Source organism: Bombus pascuorum, chromosome 9, assembly GCF_905332965.1.
Source record: "Bombus pascuorum chromosome 9, iyBomPasc1.1, whole genome shotgun sequence".
NCBI classification, from domain to species: Eukaryota; Metazoa; Arthropoda; class Insecta; order Hymenoptera; family Apidae; genus Bombus; species Bombus pascuorum.
The window spans coordinates 7041269-7056068 of NC_083496.1; the positions used below are offsets into that span (position 1 = coordinate 7041269).

The 14800-nt window shown below is 37.4% G+C and overlaps 1 protein-coding gene across 1 annotated transcript in view; it reads right to left on the reverse strand.

The window, feature by feature from the left end:
- LOC132910557 (uncharacterized) overlaps nucleotides 1-14800 on the reverse strand; it is a 252870-nt gene that overhangs the window by 100625 nt on the left and 137445 nt on the right. Inside the window, exon 2 of the mRNA XM_060966329.1 lies at nucleotides 7120-7343. Coding sequence (XP_060822312.1) covers nucleotides 7120-7343 — 224 coding nt within the window. The remainder of the gene's footprint in view (nucleotides 1-7119; nucleotides 7344-14800) is intronic.

Sequence of the window (14800 nt, forward strand, 5' to 3'; positions counted from 1 at the left end):
GAACTCTAAAAGCACACCGAATAGGCGTGTCTACTATAATTTGAAGGAAACTTGTTGATTCATCTTTGAGAGTAATAATGATCAAGTACTTGTATGGATTTGTACGGATTTGGCAGTTCATTTACCGATAGATTTATATCATCAACGGCCTTAGAGAAATCTTCGTGCTCGTGGAACTATCTTTCTTCCCATTTCTGGGCAGGAAGAAATACATTTTTCATAATCCTCCAACGATACAAAATTATTCAGACAAGATTACACGCAAATGAAATTTAACGGTTGCAATCTTGCAATGATAAACTACATGTGGATATAAATATCTTTCGTATGGTAATGTAAAATATGTAAGTTATAGTAATAAAAATGTATGATATCGCGTAAAAGGAGGGGCGACGATTTAAAAAGAAGAGCGAAAGAAAGCTTTTCTTTTTTTAGTCATAACATTTGTTCCTTTTTAACAAATACGTCATTTAGCTTGATGTTTCTTCGTATCTCTAACGTCAATAGCGTAACTTTCGAGTCTAATATTAAGTGAGTCACGTTATACGTATAGAGGATGTTTCTAGTAATTGGGACAGGATATAATTCTGTTCCAAGTTAGAGAAAAATTATAGAAGAGAAGATTTGCATTATTTAACAGGCTCTATCATATTACCGTATTAGTTTTTTTGAAGATGCGACAGTCCATTTGCAAAGTGCAATTGCACTCCTTTTTTAAATTGAACTTTATAATTTTTCATAAACCACTCTCGATGTATTTTCTCACTCTCTATAAAAAAAGTATTTACTCATTTGAGTCGAGGAATACTTACTTTAAATTTTTAAGGCTTTTCAAGTGAAATTTATTGCACTCAAGAAACCTGGTTAGATCAGTACATTTTAATTTTTCAATACTTTATATGTACTTTTTATTACTCATTCAGGTAATGAGGTTTTTAAATGTCACTGTATATTTTGTATAACATTAGTCTACCCAGTTGGATATTCTCTACGAAAAAGTATTAACCTGCTTATGCTGGAAAGTCAGTAGTGTAGCAGATATTTTAACTTTAATTTGCCAAATTTAACGTACGAAAAACAAAGACAACGTGAATATAAAAATACCACTTCGCGTGTTAGCTCCTCCTTTAAACATTAAATTTGACAAATTAAAGTTACGATATCCGACAAACTAATCAAGTATTAAAAAGTCAAAATGTACTCCTCTGTTCAGGTTCCCCAAATTCAATAAATTTCAGGCCAAATATTTTTTGACAAATGTCGACAGATAACGAATTATATCAAGTGATAATTTTCACTGAGTCACCCTGTATATTCTAGATATCCTACTCGATATTTACAGGAACATCTATTTATGAAACTTGAAAGGCCTTGAGGTAATTTTCCTTAAACAACAGCAATCGAAAGGCAATGGATGTCGCGAAATCCTACGAACCGAATCGACGGTCGCACGCATATTTTTCCACCAGGAACCCCGCAGGTAACAAGAATACGGCCATTACGCAAGCTCTGTCGTCATGGTGACAGCCAGGATATTACCGCGCGTGAAACGTCTCTATGATGTCCCATTGTGCTGTCCAAATAGCTGCTAAATCCGGCCGTCTCCGCGGCGACAGCTCGCGTCTCTTTTCGCAAGCGGATTTCGTTCACGCTCAGCGTTACAACGCAAAAGACACGTGCAACGCGAGAATATTTTGTCTCGCGACGTGCTTTGTGCCTTCTGTCTAATCGTGTTCCCCTTTTTTCTTCGTAGTCTTGAGCGTTGAATGGTATTCTCAATGTAACAGTCGCCACGATTTTTCCAGACAAGAAATATTTGGACAAAAATTAATCGATGCTTATCCTTGTTTTGCAATAAATTGTAAGAATGAAAATAGCTATAAAAGATATCTTATTCGATAAGAAATCATGGTTACCGTTTTCGAACGACGTCGTACGATTGTTATTTATCGAAACCTAAGAGTTGAGACGATATCGTAAACAATCGCTTTTCCTCGATAGCTTGTTTGAAAAGTTAACCGAAGTGTGATAAAATTCCCCATTAACACGTACAATTTTAGAAAACTGTGAGTAAAGGTAGAGTTTAACAAAAGAATCTGTATCCAGATATTAAAACGCTTTGATAAACGTACTGGTGAAACCTTAAAAATTACAACAAAATTTTCTGGGTAAATACAAATGCCACGATCGAGTACAATGTACAAGTAGACATGAAGTGATTCCTTACGAAAAAATAAGGCGAAATTATAGAATAACATTTTTTCATACGACGCTTCTATTTCGAGAAAATCGAGTTTGACAATTTGTCGGTTATACTTGAACCTGGTTAATCCCGGACTGGGCAAGGATAAATAACTGACAGGAGGTTGTTCTACGCGTGAAAATAAATCGAAAGTGAAGAATAAAATTTTATCGGAAGACGCTCTGTTTTTGAGAAAAATAAATTTTTAAATCTATGATACACGCGTATATAGGTCAATTCTTAACTAAACACGTCCAGGCTCTATTTTCATGAAAATGGAACCTCAGACGGAGATCGTACTCGACATTTGTCCTGCTGCTTCCCTCCTGTTGATTGTTTGCTCGTATCCAGTTGATAATTAGCCACGATCAAGTATGTTTGAGAAATTTCAAACACAATTGTCTCGAAAGCGAAGCATCGCGTAATAAACTTTTATTTCATATTTTCTTCTTACATTTTCATAAGGAACCATAATCGCTCGTACATGTTATGGTGTACATGTATACGTTATATATAGGCTGCATCCTGTATGCATATTTATTTGCAGCCTATACTTGTCTCGTTTTTTGAAACGATTATCGTTTCCGTGATTCTCTCGATTGTAATACAAGTTTCGTGCTATTTATAAATAAAGAGACATTTCAATGGAATAGAAATAATCATACGGTCCAGTTTTCGACGTTTATCGTGTCCCTGCTATCTATGAAAGATGGAACACACGAAAAGTCGATATGTCGTGGCTTGAACATCGCGCAGGCGTTCTTAAGAGAAACATCCCTTCGTATTTTTGTCCCGATTTTGGTCGATAATTCATCGTGGAATTCTGTCGCAAGTGTCCCGTGTCGGAAAAGGATTTGTCCGGATGCTTGCGATCGATCTGTATGACGAAGAGTAAAGTGATTCTTTTATTTAATTGAACACATCGATGTTCTTTATTCTCGTGTGTAAGACAAATGGGATAAATAGCATATGTTTCGTGAATGATTCTAAGACTTTTGTTATTTAATTCGAGAATAATTTTTGAAAATTATCTTCATATCGCGATTCTTAGATTTGGTAACATTTTCGTAATCAATTATAGTACAAGTAGAATGGTTAAGCAGTAAGGTAATTATAGTATTACTTTAAGAATAATAAGTTGCGTAGTTGTCGTTTAATTAGTAAAAAGATATTACGAATGGTGGTAAAAGTAATGCGAGCATAAACTTTCGGAATATTTATGTATATGGAATAATGTTTTCGCTTGATTATATGTATAAAATAGAATGACAAAATTTGTCTGTGAAACCCTGGGGACATCCTGTGTATTATTATCAAAGTATATATTCAAGGTATATTTTGATTTTATCGAATTTACAAATTCCATTATATTTAAAAAAGGATGAAAAGATAGAAAGGGAAATAAAACAATTTTTAAATACAATTACTTACGATATTAGAAAGTTTATAACTATTTAACTGAATATTTTGTCAGATTTAATATTTTGATTCGAATACAAAGAAACACATTATGAAATGGTACGATACAATGAAACTAAAGAAGTAAATAATATGAAATTACAGATGAATTGTGGAAGAATTCGAAGATTCGTGCACAGTTCGGAATATTTGATTCAAACGGAAAACTCTCCGACAATCGATCGCCTCATGAAAGAATAATTCCCCCATGTATTAAACCCACTGTCAGCCACAGGGGAAATTTCAGGACAATTTGAGGTAGTTCACCGTAGGGCTGGGAAATATTGAGGGGATAAGTGAAGATTTGAATAATGAGTATCATAAACAAATGTTAGTAAGAGATCTCGTGTATTTCATACTTTAATTAACCGAAGACTTATCGAGTCAATTTATCTATTTCAAACGGTATCATCGGTCCATTACGATCGTTTACAATGAGAAACAATAATCCGATGTTCTGAAAAGAATTTATTTAGATTCCAGTTCCTGACAAAATAGACAGAGAAAAAGACTAAGACAATTAATCATTTCAAGATTTCACGAAGTTTAGGGGATTCCAGTCTCACGAATCTAAGTCTAAGGACCAAATTTCTGTCTAAGTTCCAAACGTTTTCGAAAACGAGGTTCATCTTTTTCGGAATTAGCCTATGTCGTGCTAAACATGAGCGAACGTTGGAATATTCTTCGGTGATACTGCACATTGGGTATAAACGAGCACCGATCCAAATTCCATCGCATACTGCGAATCACCGGAGGTTCCTGGCCTCCTTTCGAAATAAAAGCGCGCCACGAAGATCCAATTGGCCACATTATCTCGGTAACTCGTTCTCATTTACGCGCCACATTTCGGGAGTTTTCCAGTGAAATCCTCTCGCGAGTCGCGGTCTCGATTCAATCGCCGAGAGAGACGAGTGGTGCACGAGAAATTAAGGCGAAAAACGCGGTAAGTTTACGGTGGACAAAGACCGACGCGTTAACCAAATAGAAGGAGAAAATGAGAGAAAAAGCCAGAGATAGTAATATATAGTACGCCTAACGGGACACTAAGTAGATCATAAAAAAGATTAAAGTTAATCTGCCATTACGCAAAATTGTGTTGCTCTCTCGGTTCTCTCCCGTTTCGTTATTATACGCGTTTCTATGCATACTTTTCATGTACGTACGTAAGTACATGCACTATACCGTTCAAATGTATGGAGTTACCATCTTATGATCGTCGAGAGCTTCCTTATCAGCTGTTAATTGAAACCAATTTTCTTTTTTTTTTTTCAAGTATTATTAGTTGGCATTGAAAGGAATTACTGTTAGAATTTAGGTATAAAAATAGCATGATTATTATTACTGATTATTTGGTATATAATATATATATCGCATCGTTAATCGCAATTTCATGTTCAATAGGAAAATATGCACGAGAAACAAATAAACGTAGGACACAAAACCTACTATTAAATATTTGGGTCGAACCAAAGGTACAACTAAAACAATTCTCAACATTACAGTTTTTAATCCACAGGAAATTGCGATATCGCGTGACCAACTCACAAAATGTCCTCCTTTGTGAGAGTTCAAACCCACGAGAGAGAGAGAGAGAGAGAGAGAGAGAGAGAGAAAAGAAAAGGAAAACAATGCTCACGGTTGTTGCGCTCATTTCTCATTTACCCGACGGAGCTTCTATTTTTCAAGCCGAAACTCATTATCGCCTTTCTCCGCTTGTATTTCACGCCACGTTTGATAAAACCATCAGATTGAAACAATAATGCATTTCTTGGGAAACTGAACACGATTCCGGGACGATTCATCGAGAACTGATTGCGCTAAGAACCGTGAAACAAACTCCCCTGGAAAGTGATTTTTAACCTGAAAAGAATCTACACCTTCGGTTAGGTTAAATATCTGATCGTGTTCTCGCCGCTCCATCTCTTTTCAGCTGCCATTAGTTGGGAAAGCTTTTGCAAATATGACCATACAGATAGCTAAGAGACCTATATTGCTTTCTGAAATAACAGGAATATCTAGTATTTCTGAAATATCGAGGATAACCGAGGTAGCTCAAATACATAGCTATATCACTTGACATTTAGGTTACCTGAGATTCCTAAAATATTTAGAACGCATGTAACATTTAAGACATTAACGGTGGCTAGAATATCTAGGGCACTTGATTTACATCAATTCCCAAAATCGATTCGAAGAACAACATCACCGACAAATCTGTAAAAAGCGTTGTACGATTGTTCGTCGAATCACGAACCCCGGCGTTATCCACGAATAATATCAAATCAAATTGCCTGTCGATCAAGAAAGGAAAATGTCGATCAAGAAAGGAAAATGCCGAACAAAGGAACAAGCAAACGAAGCATACTTTCCTTCCATCAAGGGACGAATCTTGATTAATGGTGTAAGTTTCCAGCGTCTCTACGGCTTAGGCCATGCTCGGAATTTATAATGGAATGGGAGTATATTAAAATAGCCCTCACATCTGAAACTTGGTCCCTACCGGTAGGATGCCATTATCCCTGACGGTAATCATGGAAAAATAACGTCGTTCCTTACTGCAATTACCGCTTTATCTTTTGATCGATGAAGGCAATTATGCTTGGAAACGTTAATCGGGGACAAAAAGTCACGTTTCATCCTCTGACTTCGCATTAGTCATTATTAGCGGCGACCATCGTACACTGATTAGAGGAAGTGCTATTTACGTGAATGAACCTTTTCATCGTTGCTTGCCAAGTCGGAAGTAATTGCTAGAAAGACGCGCGTGAACGTCTCCTTTTGTTTTCTTCGTTTCGAATTCATTAACGTTCCGAATAATATTTCCCAATGAAGCATACTATTTTATTAATTTAGAGATAAGAGTTAAATCGGGTAGAATTAGCAAAATAATTCAGTCGCTGCATTTTCTTTTTTTATCAATCCGAATTGCGTGTCAAATTTCAGAGAACAGCACCATCGATCTTTTTCTTCGTAACCTTCGCTTCTTCCACTTTTTCTCATACGTACGACGATGGCAATAAATTCGATGATCGCGGTCGTTCATCAACCTGAATCTAACTCTTTCGAACCCAACTACTGCTTCTGCTGCTAAAATAGTTTACTACAGTTGTTTATGAAACGAATTCGTACTTGTGGACGAGTATTTCCTAAACTCGTCCTCAATTATTATCCATTCCCCTGGAAAGCACAGACATTTCACAGGAAACGAACAACAAACAATAACTATTCGACTGTACGCCCGAAAACTGTTTCCTGCGGATGCAAATTCACGACTAAGCGCCGATATTACATACATCCAGCTTTGGCATACCAATTTGGATGCAGATCGGAATTACGTTTCGCCACGACGGATCGACTATGAAGTCCGAGTAACCAGTAGCTCATAGAATACCGCTTTGAAATGGAACGCTGGGACTTACCTTGTAACTGCTGACCGCATGTGCACCATCGTAGATGTAGAGGTGATCGTTGCAGTCCAATTTCAGTAGGTCGAAGCGTAGCATGAACCGCTGAAGGATACTATGCGTTTGGAAGGTGATGGTACAATCCAGATCCTTCTCGATCTTCGACATCAGCACAGCCCCGTCTATTTTCCTGTAGAGATCTCGCATATAATTCTTCTTGCACACGTCGCTTATTTGATCTGAAAGAAGAAAATGATTGTAAAATGAAATAACCGATGGATTAAAACGAGACTGATAATTGTACAGAAGATTTCCTTTTTTTTTTTTTTTTAGTTTCTTTCTATTCAGACGCACCGTTGGTTTTATTAAGCGATATCTTAACTTTGAGAAAAATGGTAGGCTTAATAAAAAATTAACTGTCTGATATATTTAAAAGAGATATTTAAACAAAAAGAAAGAAAGAAAGAGAAGCGCAAATGAAACAGGAAGAAAGGTTCGTCACACGAATCGTTGACCTATGGTAGCTAATATTGTACCAGACAGACATTAAAATCAATGTTAAAATTCAATCTTAATTTTAACCCTCTATAATGCCGTGTAATTTTGAAGTGACACACCGATAACGACATCCTCTCAATTTAATTTCGTTTTCAGGTAAATTTGTACTCCACTGTGACTTCAAGGTTAATAACCGTTTCCTGCATAATAAGATTTTTGATAATTGTAAATTTCCACAGGAAGTATTCACATTATAGAGGGTTAATTAAATCACAATCTTCCTAATTGTTCAAGCAGCCATCATGGGGATTTTAGCCGGTAAAAATTCGGCGCCACTCTGCGTCTTTTCCCCAGAGGACGCGGGAAACTATGAAGGTTTCTCCACGAAAAAAAAAAGAAAGGAAGTCTCCTTAATCGTTACATTGCATCATATGCTACAAATAAATAATTAAATATACGTAATATTCCATAACTATATCGATATGTCGCTTGGTATTATTTCACACTCAATTGGACTCAATTTTATACTCTGCATCGAACAGAATGAAAATTCTTTCGGATTATATCAAACCTTCGAAGCATATTGCGAATTTAAAGCATAGTGCAAAGAAACGTAATGTGCATGCGCGAATAAATTTTTTCATTATATGTAAACGAGTTGTATCCAGAGAATTAGCTCGAATATTTCACTCGTCCCTTAAAACTTTTCCAGGGAACAGATTACAGTTAAAATCGACTGTAAAAGTTTTTGCCGTTTCGTTGCTCGTAAACGGGTTGCATCGATAAGAAACGATTTTATCGACTTTTAAATCCACTCAAGTGCACCAGACATCGGGGCCTGATGTCTGTCCTGGCTGTTGGCAAGCTAGGTCGAATTATCCAATCGATTGACGACCGATTGATTCGCGCATCGCTAGGATAATAGCTCGAATTCGATTTCGATGCATCTGCGATTAACTACGGTCTACCGGATTCGATGCGATAAAACGTACAAAAGGAAAAGGGAAGAATTTCTAACAGTGCTTACGTGCATGAACATTATATGATGTCGAAAAGTACGTAGAAAAAAGTAGTACAACGAGTACCGGGTCAAGTGGCTTAACGTGTTGTACCAGTCGACAAACGAGGACGATATCCAAAATCGATTTCAGTCTTGTCGAATTATGGTACTAAGTAGCGCTATTTTAACAAATAGGTACGTACGACTGTGTTTTCACTTGTGATACTTTTTTTTATTTGATTTTTTTATTTAAAAACGATTTTTCGAGGGTTGAAAGTTATCTGTCTGTACTTAAATGATAAATTTTTGAGAAATTAGTATTCTCTTCGTTTGTGTTGCGAAATTATCGATATCAGCTTCAGTCTGAATGTATCGTGAGATAGGAACTTGCTCTGTGTAAATTGAAAATTTGTTATTACCATTAGGATGGCTTTTAAAATATAGCTATTTTAATGTGCACGTTCTTTAAATGATTCAATCACCTATGTTGAGATTTGATACTTAAGAATCGTAAAAGAATTTTGAACAATTTATCAATTAAGGAATTAATCGCCTATGCTGAAATATAAATCTCGAAATATTAGATAAGGAGACTGTAATAATAATTGTTGTGCAGTGATCATGCAAGCATTGCAAAATCCAGTACAAAACTAAAAAAAAAATAAATAATTGTAGAAAAGGCTTGAACCATAAATAGAATATCTACTGAAGTAGTTTCCTAATAATTCAATTTCTACAGTTTATTGAAACAATACATACACATAAAAAATATACATATGTATAAAAGAAAGTCTCATAGTGTGTTGAGTAAATTTGGCATATTCTTTAACATCCTAGAGAAAATAATGCGAAGCTGCCCACTTCTCGAACACCCATAAACTCAATCACCCACTTGCCACCTCCTCTTAACTTAAGAAATTTTTTGCCTGGCAGTTCAATAATTTGTAACAATTTGTACACGCGAAGAATCAATTTCTTCTCGCGACGGTGTGAACGTTCCCTGGGTGGTTTTCAAATTTATTGTTGAAATATTAATTAAAAGAGAGAAAAGAAATTCGAGCAGCGCTCGGCACGCGCAACTATTTCCAATAAATCCAAAACACAAGATTAAGCTACAAAACGAAGTTACACACCGTACAAAGCAACTTAAATTCCTTCTGCTTCGAAACTATTTCCAATTCCTACCCGCCCACAACCATTCACCTTAAGTTCCAACACTCGGAAGAATCTGCCTCAGCCTATCGTGCCATTTTCCACCCCAACTTCGTTACAGCCAGATCCAACTTACGGAACAAATGAATCGTAACGCGCACAGGGGAGCGAATTAATTCGCGAATTCGATAAAACTCGCTCGCGCGGCAATTTCACGGCTGAAAGTCGGTGTCGCAGAGCGTTCGTTTCGGCTGGACGGTCGTAAAAATAAGAAAAAAAAAAGAAGAATGGCGACCAGCGTTGGGCGTTGGGGATGGGCCGCGAAGAAACTCGATTGAAAAGTTTTCGCTCGTGTCGCTCGGGGCTATCGGGGCCAAAGGCGCGAGATAGTTTTCCGCATGGCGTGGTTGCAGCTGCGAGCTTGTGCTCGAATGTGGGCCGAGAACATTCTCGGGGGAACTCCGTGCAAAATTGGCGATAAAGGGGTGCGTCGCTCCGCTCAAGAAGGAAACGAGCCTGACTTCTGCTGCAGATCGTTGGATTTCGCGACAATTTCAAAGGTTTCGCAAATGAGATGAATCGAGGAAGAACGGTGGAATTAGAGCAACAGATGGTTAACCGTCTCCACGCGATTATTCGCAATGGGACGCTTCGTTTTGCGACGAGGTCGATCCGAATTCGTGAATGCGAATATTCGCGAGAGAGATCGAGAGGAAAATATACGACGCGCGCCAATAATCGTGATATCAATATCCATTGCAGAATATGTTGAGCAAAATATTTTACAAAACCAACACGTCACGTATTCGTATAGCAGCTCAGTTCTTCGGAGCTAATAAGATATGGTTAAAATTACGTTGCTTGTCTCTCTTGCTAAACGAATGTAAAAATGTTATTACGTGGCAAAATATTTCAATAATGAATCTGTATGCTACACGTGACATTAAATGTTATATATTGATAGTTTTGCATTTTTAACTTGTTTATGCGGGAGGAAATCGAACTGCGTGAATTGTTCGAAAGTCTGACTATGTCTTTTTAATTATGTTTAACTGTAACACTTTTACGACATGCTTGGAGAAACATGCGTTAGGCGATGAAAGGTGGGAAAATTTATTACTCGCTTTTATTCGAAGATAGTGCAAATATATCTTTCGTTAATTATTTGATGAATGTAAAAGGACAAACGTGTCTCTAAATCTGCGTTGTCCGAACTAGTTATGTAAATAGTTGTTTGTATTGTGCAAACATCTTTACGCAATTCCTTGACGTCGATATTCCCAATACCTTGATAACCTCTGATATAAATAAATCTATCGCTTTTCAGAAAATATCGATTCTACGACGATTCTATCACCCGTTCATTCGAATTTACTTCTGCCATGAATGCAATCGTATGAGAAAATGCTTTCTATTATTCATTCGTGTTACACGGTTTATCCATTCCTAGAATGCAACTCTACATCTTATTTATATTTTAAGCAAGCTTAGCACGATTTGACATACCTGACAGCGTTTAACTGATTATTCTCTATTCGGAAATGATTATAATATGTCCTAGTATTTATTATTCCTTGATTCACAACGATAACGAATTAAAAATTGACTATATTACATCATAACGATATTAGACTTTGTTAACGATGCATACGATACATACGAGTAGATCGCTAATTTTAGAATTCAATCGCGCTATATTTTCAATCATATCATGTTCACGAAAACGAAACATCGGAAAATTATTTCTTAATATTTGCTATAAAATACACATTCAAAATTTCCTAGATAAAAATCAATATTTCCTAAATAAAACGAGGTATCGGAAAATTGCTTGCTGGAATTTAATAGTTAAGGAAGGTATATCGGAAAATTGTTTGTCGTAATTTGTGTAGTTACGAAGGCTATACTCTTTCTGATAAATTGAATATTTTTGCTACAGTTAGATATTTTATAAACCACAATTTTAACTCCATTACACAACAATATAGCATTATAATAATTTTGTAATAATCTTAACAAACCAATTCGTTTTACAGTTTCTTCGCATTATACGTATATTATCTTTGGTCCAATAAGTTCGAGCAAAAAAGTAGAACATTTGATAAGTAAAAACGTTAATTATCAATCATTACGTCAGAATATATCATTAATTATACATTATATAACGCTTCATATACAAATTAAATTTATCTCTTTCAAAAATACCGTATTTCCCACAAACAATGTTATCTGCACAAATAAAAAATCGTTTAAATAATTAATTAATTTCATATTTAAGAGATATTTATTATCCCAAACGTTTTATCTCCAATTGAAGTTCACCGGCAGAATTACAAAGTTCTAATATAAAAGAAAACGAGTGGAAAAGGCAAATATTTAGATAGAGAAAAGAATTCTCTTTCGTTCTATAGAGAAACTCTGTTCGTGTCCTAGAAAACGTTCGTCGCTCCAAAAATTATCTTTTATCCTCCGTTGCTGGTACAATTCCAACGAGAACACTAAGAAGTATCATTTTAAAATTATCCTCGTGAATGCGTTACTGGGCCATATTAATCTTATACGCGGAATAATCATGTCGAAATTATTTGTTCATTTTTGAACGAAATACTTGATACGTAATAAAATCATTTATACTATAAAATTACGATTTTCAACGGCAAAGTATCGTCGGTATGAGATACGTTTAAGAGAAAAGTAATATGCAATAATTCCAAATCCTCTAAAATCATTAATGTACTAGGTAAATTAATAATATTTTACTCTACACGATATTCATTAGCATACAGTTCATACGCGCAGTTCCTCTTTTAATTTTAATACATAAGTATCGTAAAAGCATTCCGAACAATTTATCAATTAACAAATTAATCGTGTGCCTATATTAAATAACTTTAATCAACAACATATTATTACCTATACGTATGTATTATATTCATTAGATTCTAATTATTCATACAAAGCTTAATCGATTCTGATGCTATTCGAACACGTATATATTAATTGAATATTCAGAATTAATTTGTTAAAGGCGGAAGTATGAAACGAAGGAGAGTATTACTCTACGCGTTGTATCTATGTATCGATATACGCGACACTAAATTACGGACTTGGTTCATTGCACTTTCTTTTTTCAATTAATTTTCAACTATTACATATTCAAAGATTCCGTTGAATATATTATTATAATAGACATTCTAGCAAATTGTACGGGTTCAATGTAAATCACGCGTCGCGTATTCTACATGGAAGAAGAAGCGATTGAACTTGGAAGAGCTTCAGGCAAAATCAACGATCGCTGCCACAAATCGTGAAACCAACATTGACTTTCGAATTTCACAGTTCAGCGATTCCTATAGAGCGACTTTACGTATCGCAGGACGAAGCTCTCGCAACGCGATTAAACGACTTCGACGAGATTAATCACGGTTATTAATCGCGCAGCTTTCATACGTTTAATTCAAACAGCCGATGGACACGCGTGGCCAGCCATAATTCACGTGTAGTGAAGCATGGGCGTCGCATAATCGACGCAGAAGTACCGTGGCGGGTATTAACGACGCGGCTTCGACGCGTAAATTCGCACGGCCGCTCCTGAAACGTCGGCCCGACCTCCACGCTCATAAATCTCTCTGGCCAAGGGAAAAAGCTTCCCCGACGAAAGTCGCCTTCCGGCCCGTGGCAACGGGGAATCTACGAAACATTTCCCGGAGGAGAATCTCACGTTCCTTCGGCCCTTCCGACGCGGCAAACCACCCTCGCTGCGAGACTATCAAATTTCCAGGAGGCAAATAAAGATGACGAAAGTTCCGGTGTAATAAAACCGAACGAGAACCGGAGGGAGACATGTAAAGGCTCTGGCAATCGAAAGGACAGCGGAAAGAGAGAAAAAAGAGAAACGGTAGATAAAGACAAAGACAGAAGGAAGAAAAAAATTAAATCGCTCGTACACCGGTATGAAGAAACGGCCTCCCAAAAGGGAACTTTGAGACCTAACTACAAAGAACTTCAGGTTCCACGAAAAGTCGCGTGCAAAACAAACCAGGTGAGGGACGTGAAGGAACAGCAAGGGAATGGGAAATAGAGAGAACGAGCGAAAAAAAGGGAGGCAAAAACGGGACGCGTAGGAGGAGAAAGAGAGAAGGAGAAGAACCGAGAATGAGAGACGAAGAAGGGGAAAGAAAGGCAGATAGAGAGAGCACCCTTTGGCCATGGTCGTGCGCGTTGGCCCTTCGACCCTTCAGCAACCACCAATCCCCACCCCTTTTACCCCGACTCTTCCCGCTCTCTCACCGCTGCTCCTCTTCTCTGTCGCACCCTTGCCGTGGCACCCTCGAGCGCGACCCACCCTCGCATGCTCACCACCACCCTTCCCTTCTCTCTACTCGCTCCCTCTTGGGACGATGTAAGTCCGCTACTCCGTCGATCAATATTACTCTCTCTTCGAGCGCGGCACGGCTCGTCTGAGCGGCAACCGAGCGCTATCATATTAAGCCGCGAGGAGCACTTTGGCTGCGAGCGAAGACCGGTCTCGACCGATCGTTGCTCGCGCCAACAAATTTTTCTGTCTGGCACCGAGTTTCGCGATAGAGTCTGCCTTTTATCTGATCCTGAAGACGTTGGCCACGCGACTACGACCGGAAACAATGTTATCGCTGCGAGAAAGGGGACCGAGATGATTCCTCGAGACTCGTGATCGACGCTCTGCGCTATGTACTAAGATATCGACTCGAGAGCAACTCACAACCTGATTCAACGACGAACCTCAACGGGGATCGCTCGAAGGAGACTCTCGATATTGTTCGAGTTTCTTTTCGCTGCGCGTTTTACGACGTGCGATGGTACTCACTTTGAAGTGTAATACACAGTTCGAAGGAGTTGCTTCCCTGCTATCCCTGCTTGGGGATATATAGTACGACGTTAGCGGAGAATTTGGGTTTATCGGAGGAGCGCGAAGAAGAAAGAAAATCTTTCTTAAGTTTGTTTCAGTTTTCTTTTCGATGAAAGGAATATGATAAAGATTCTATGGAAATATATTATGCAAGAACT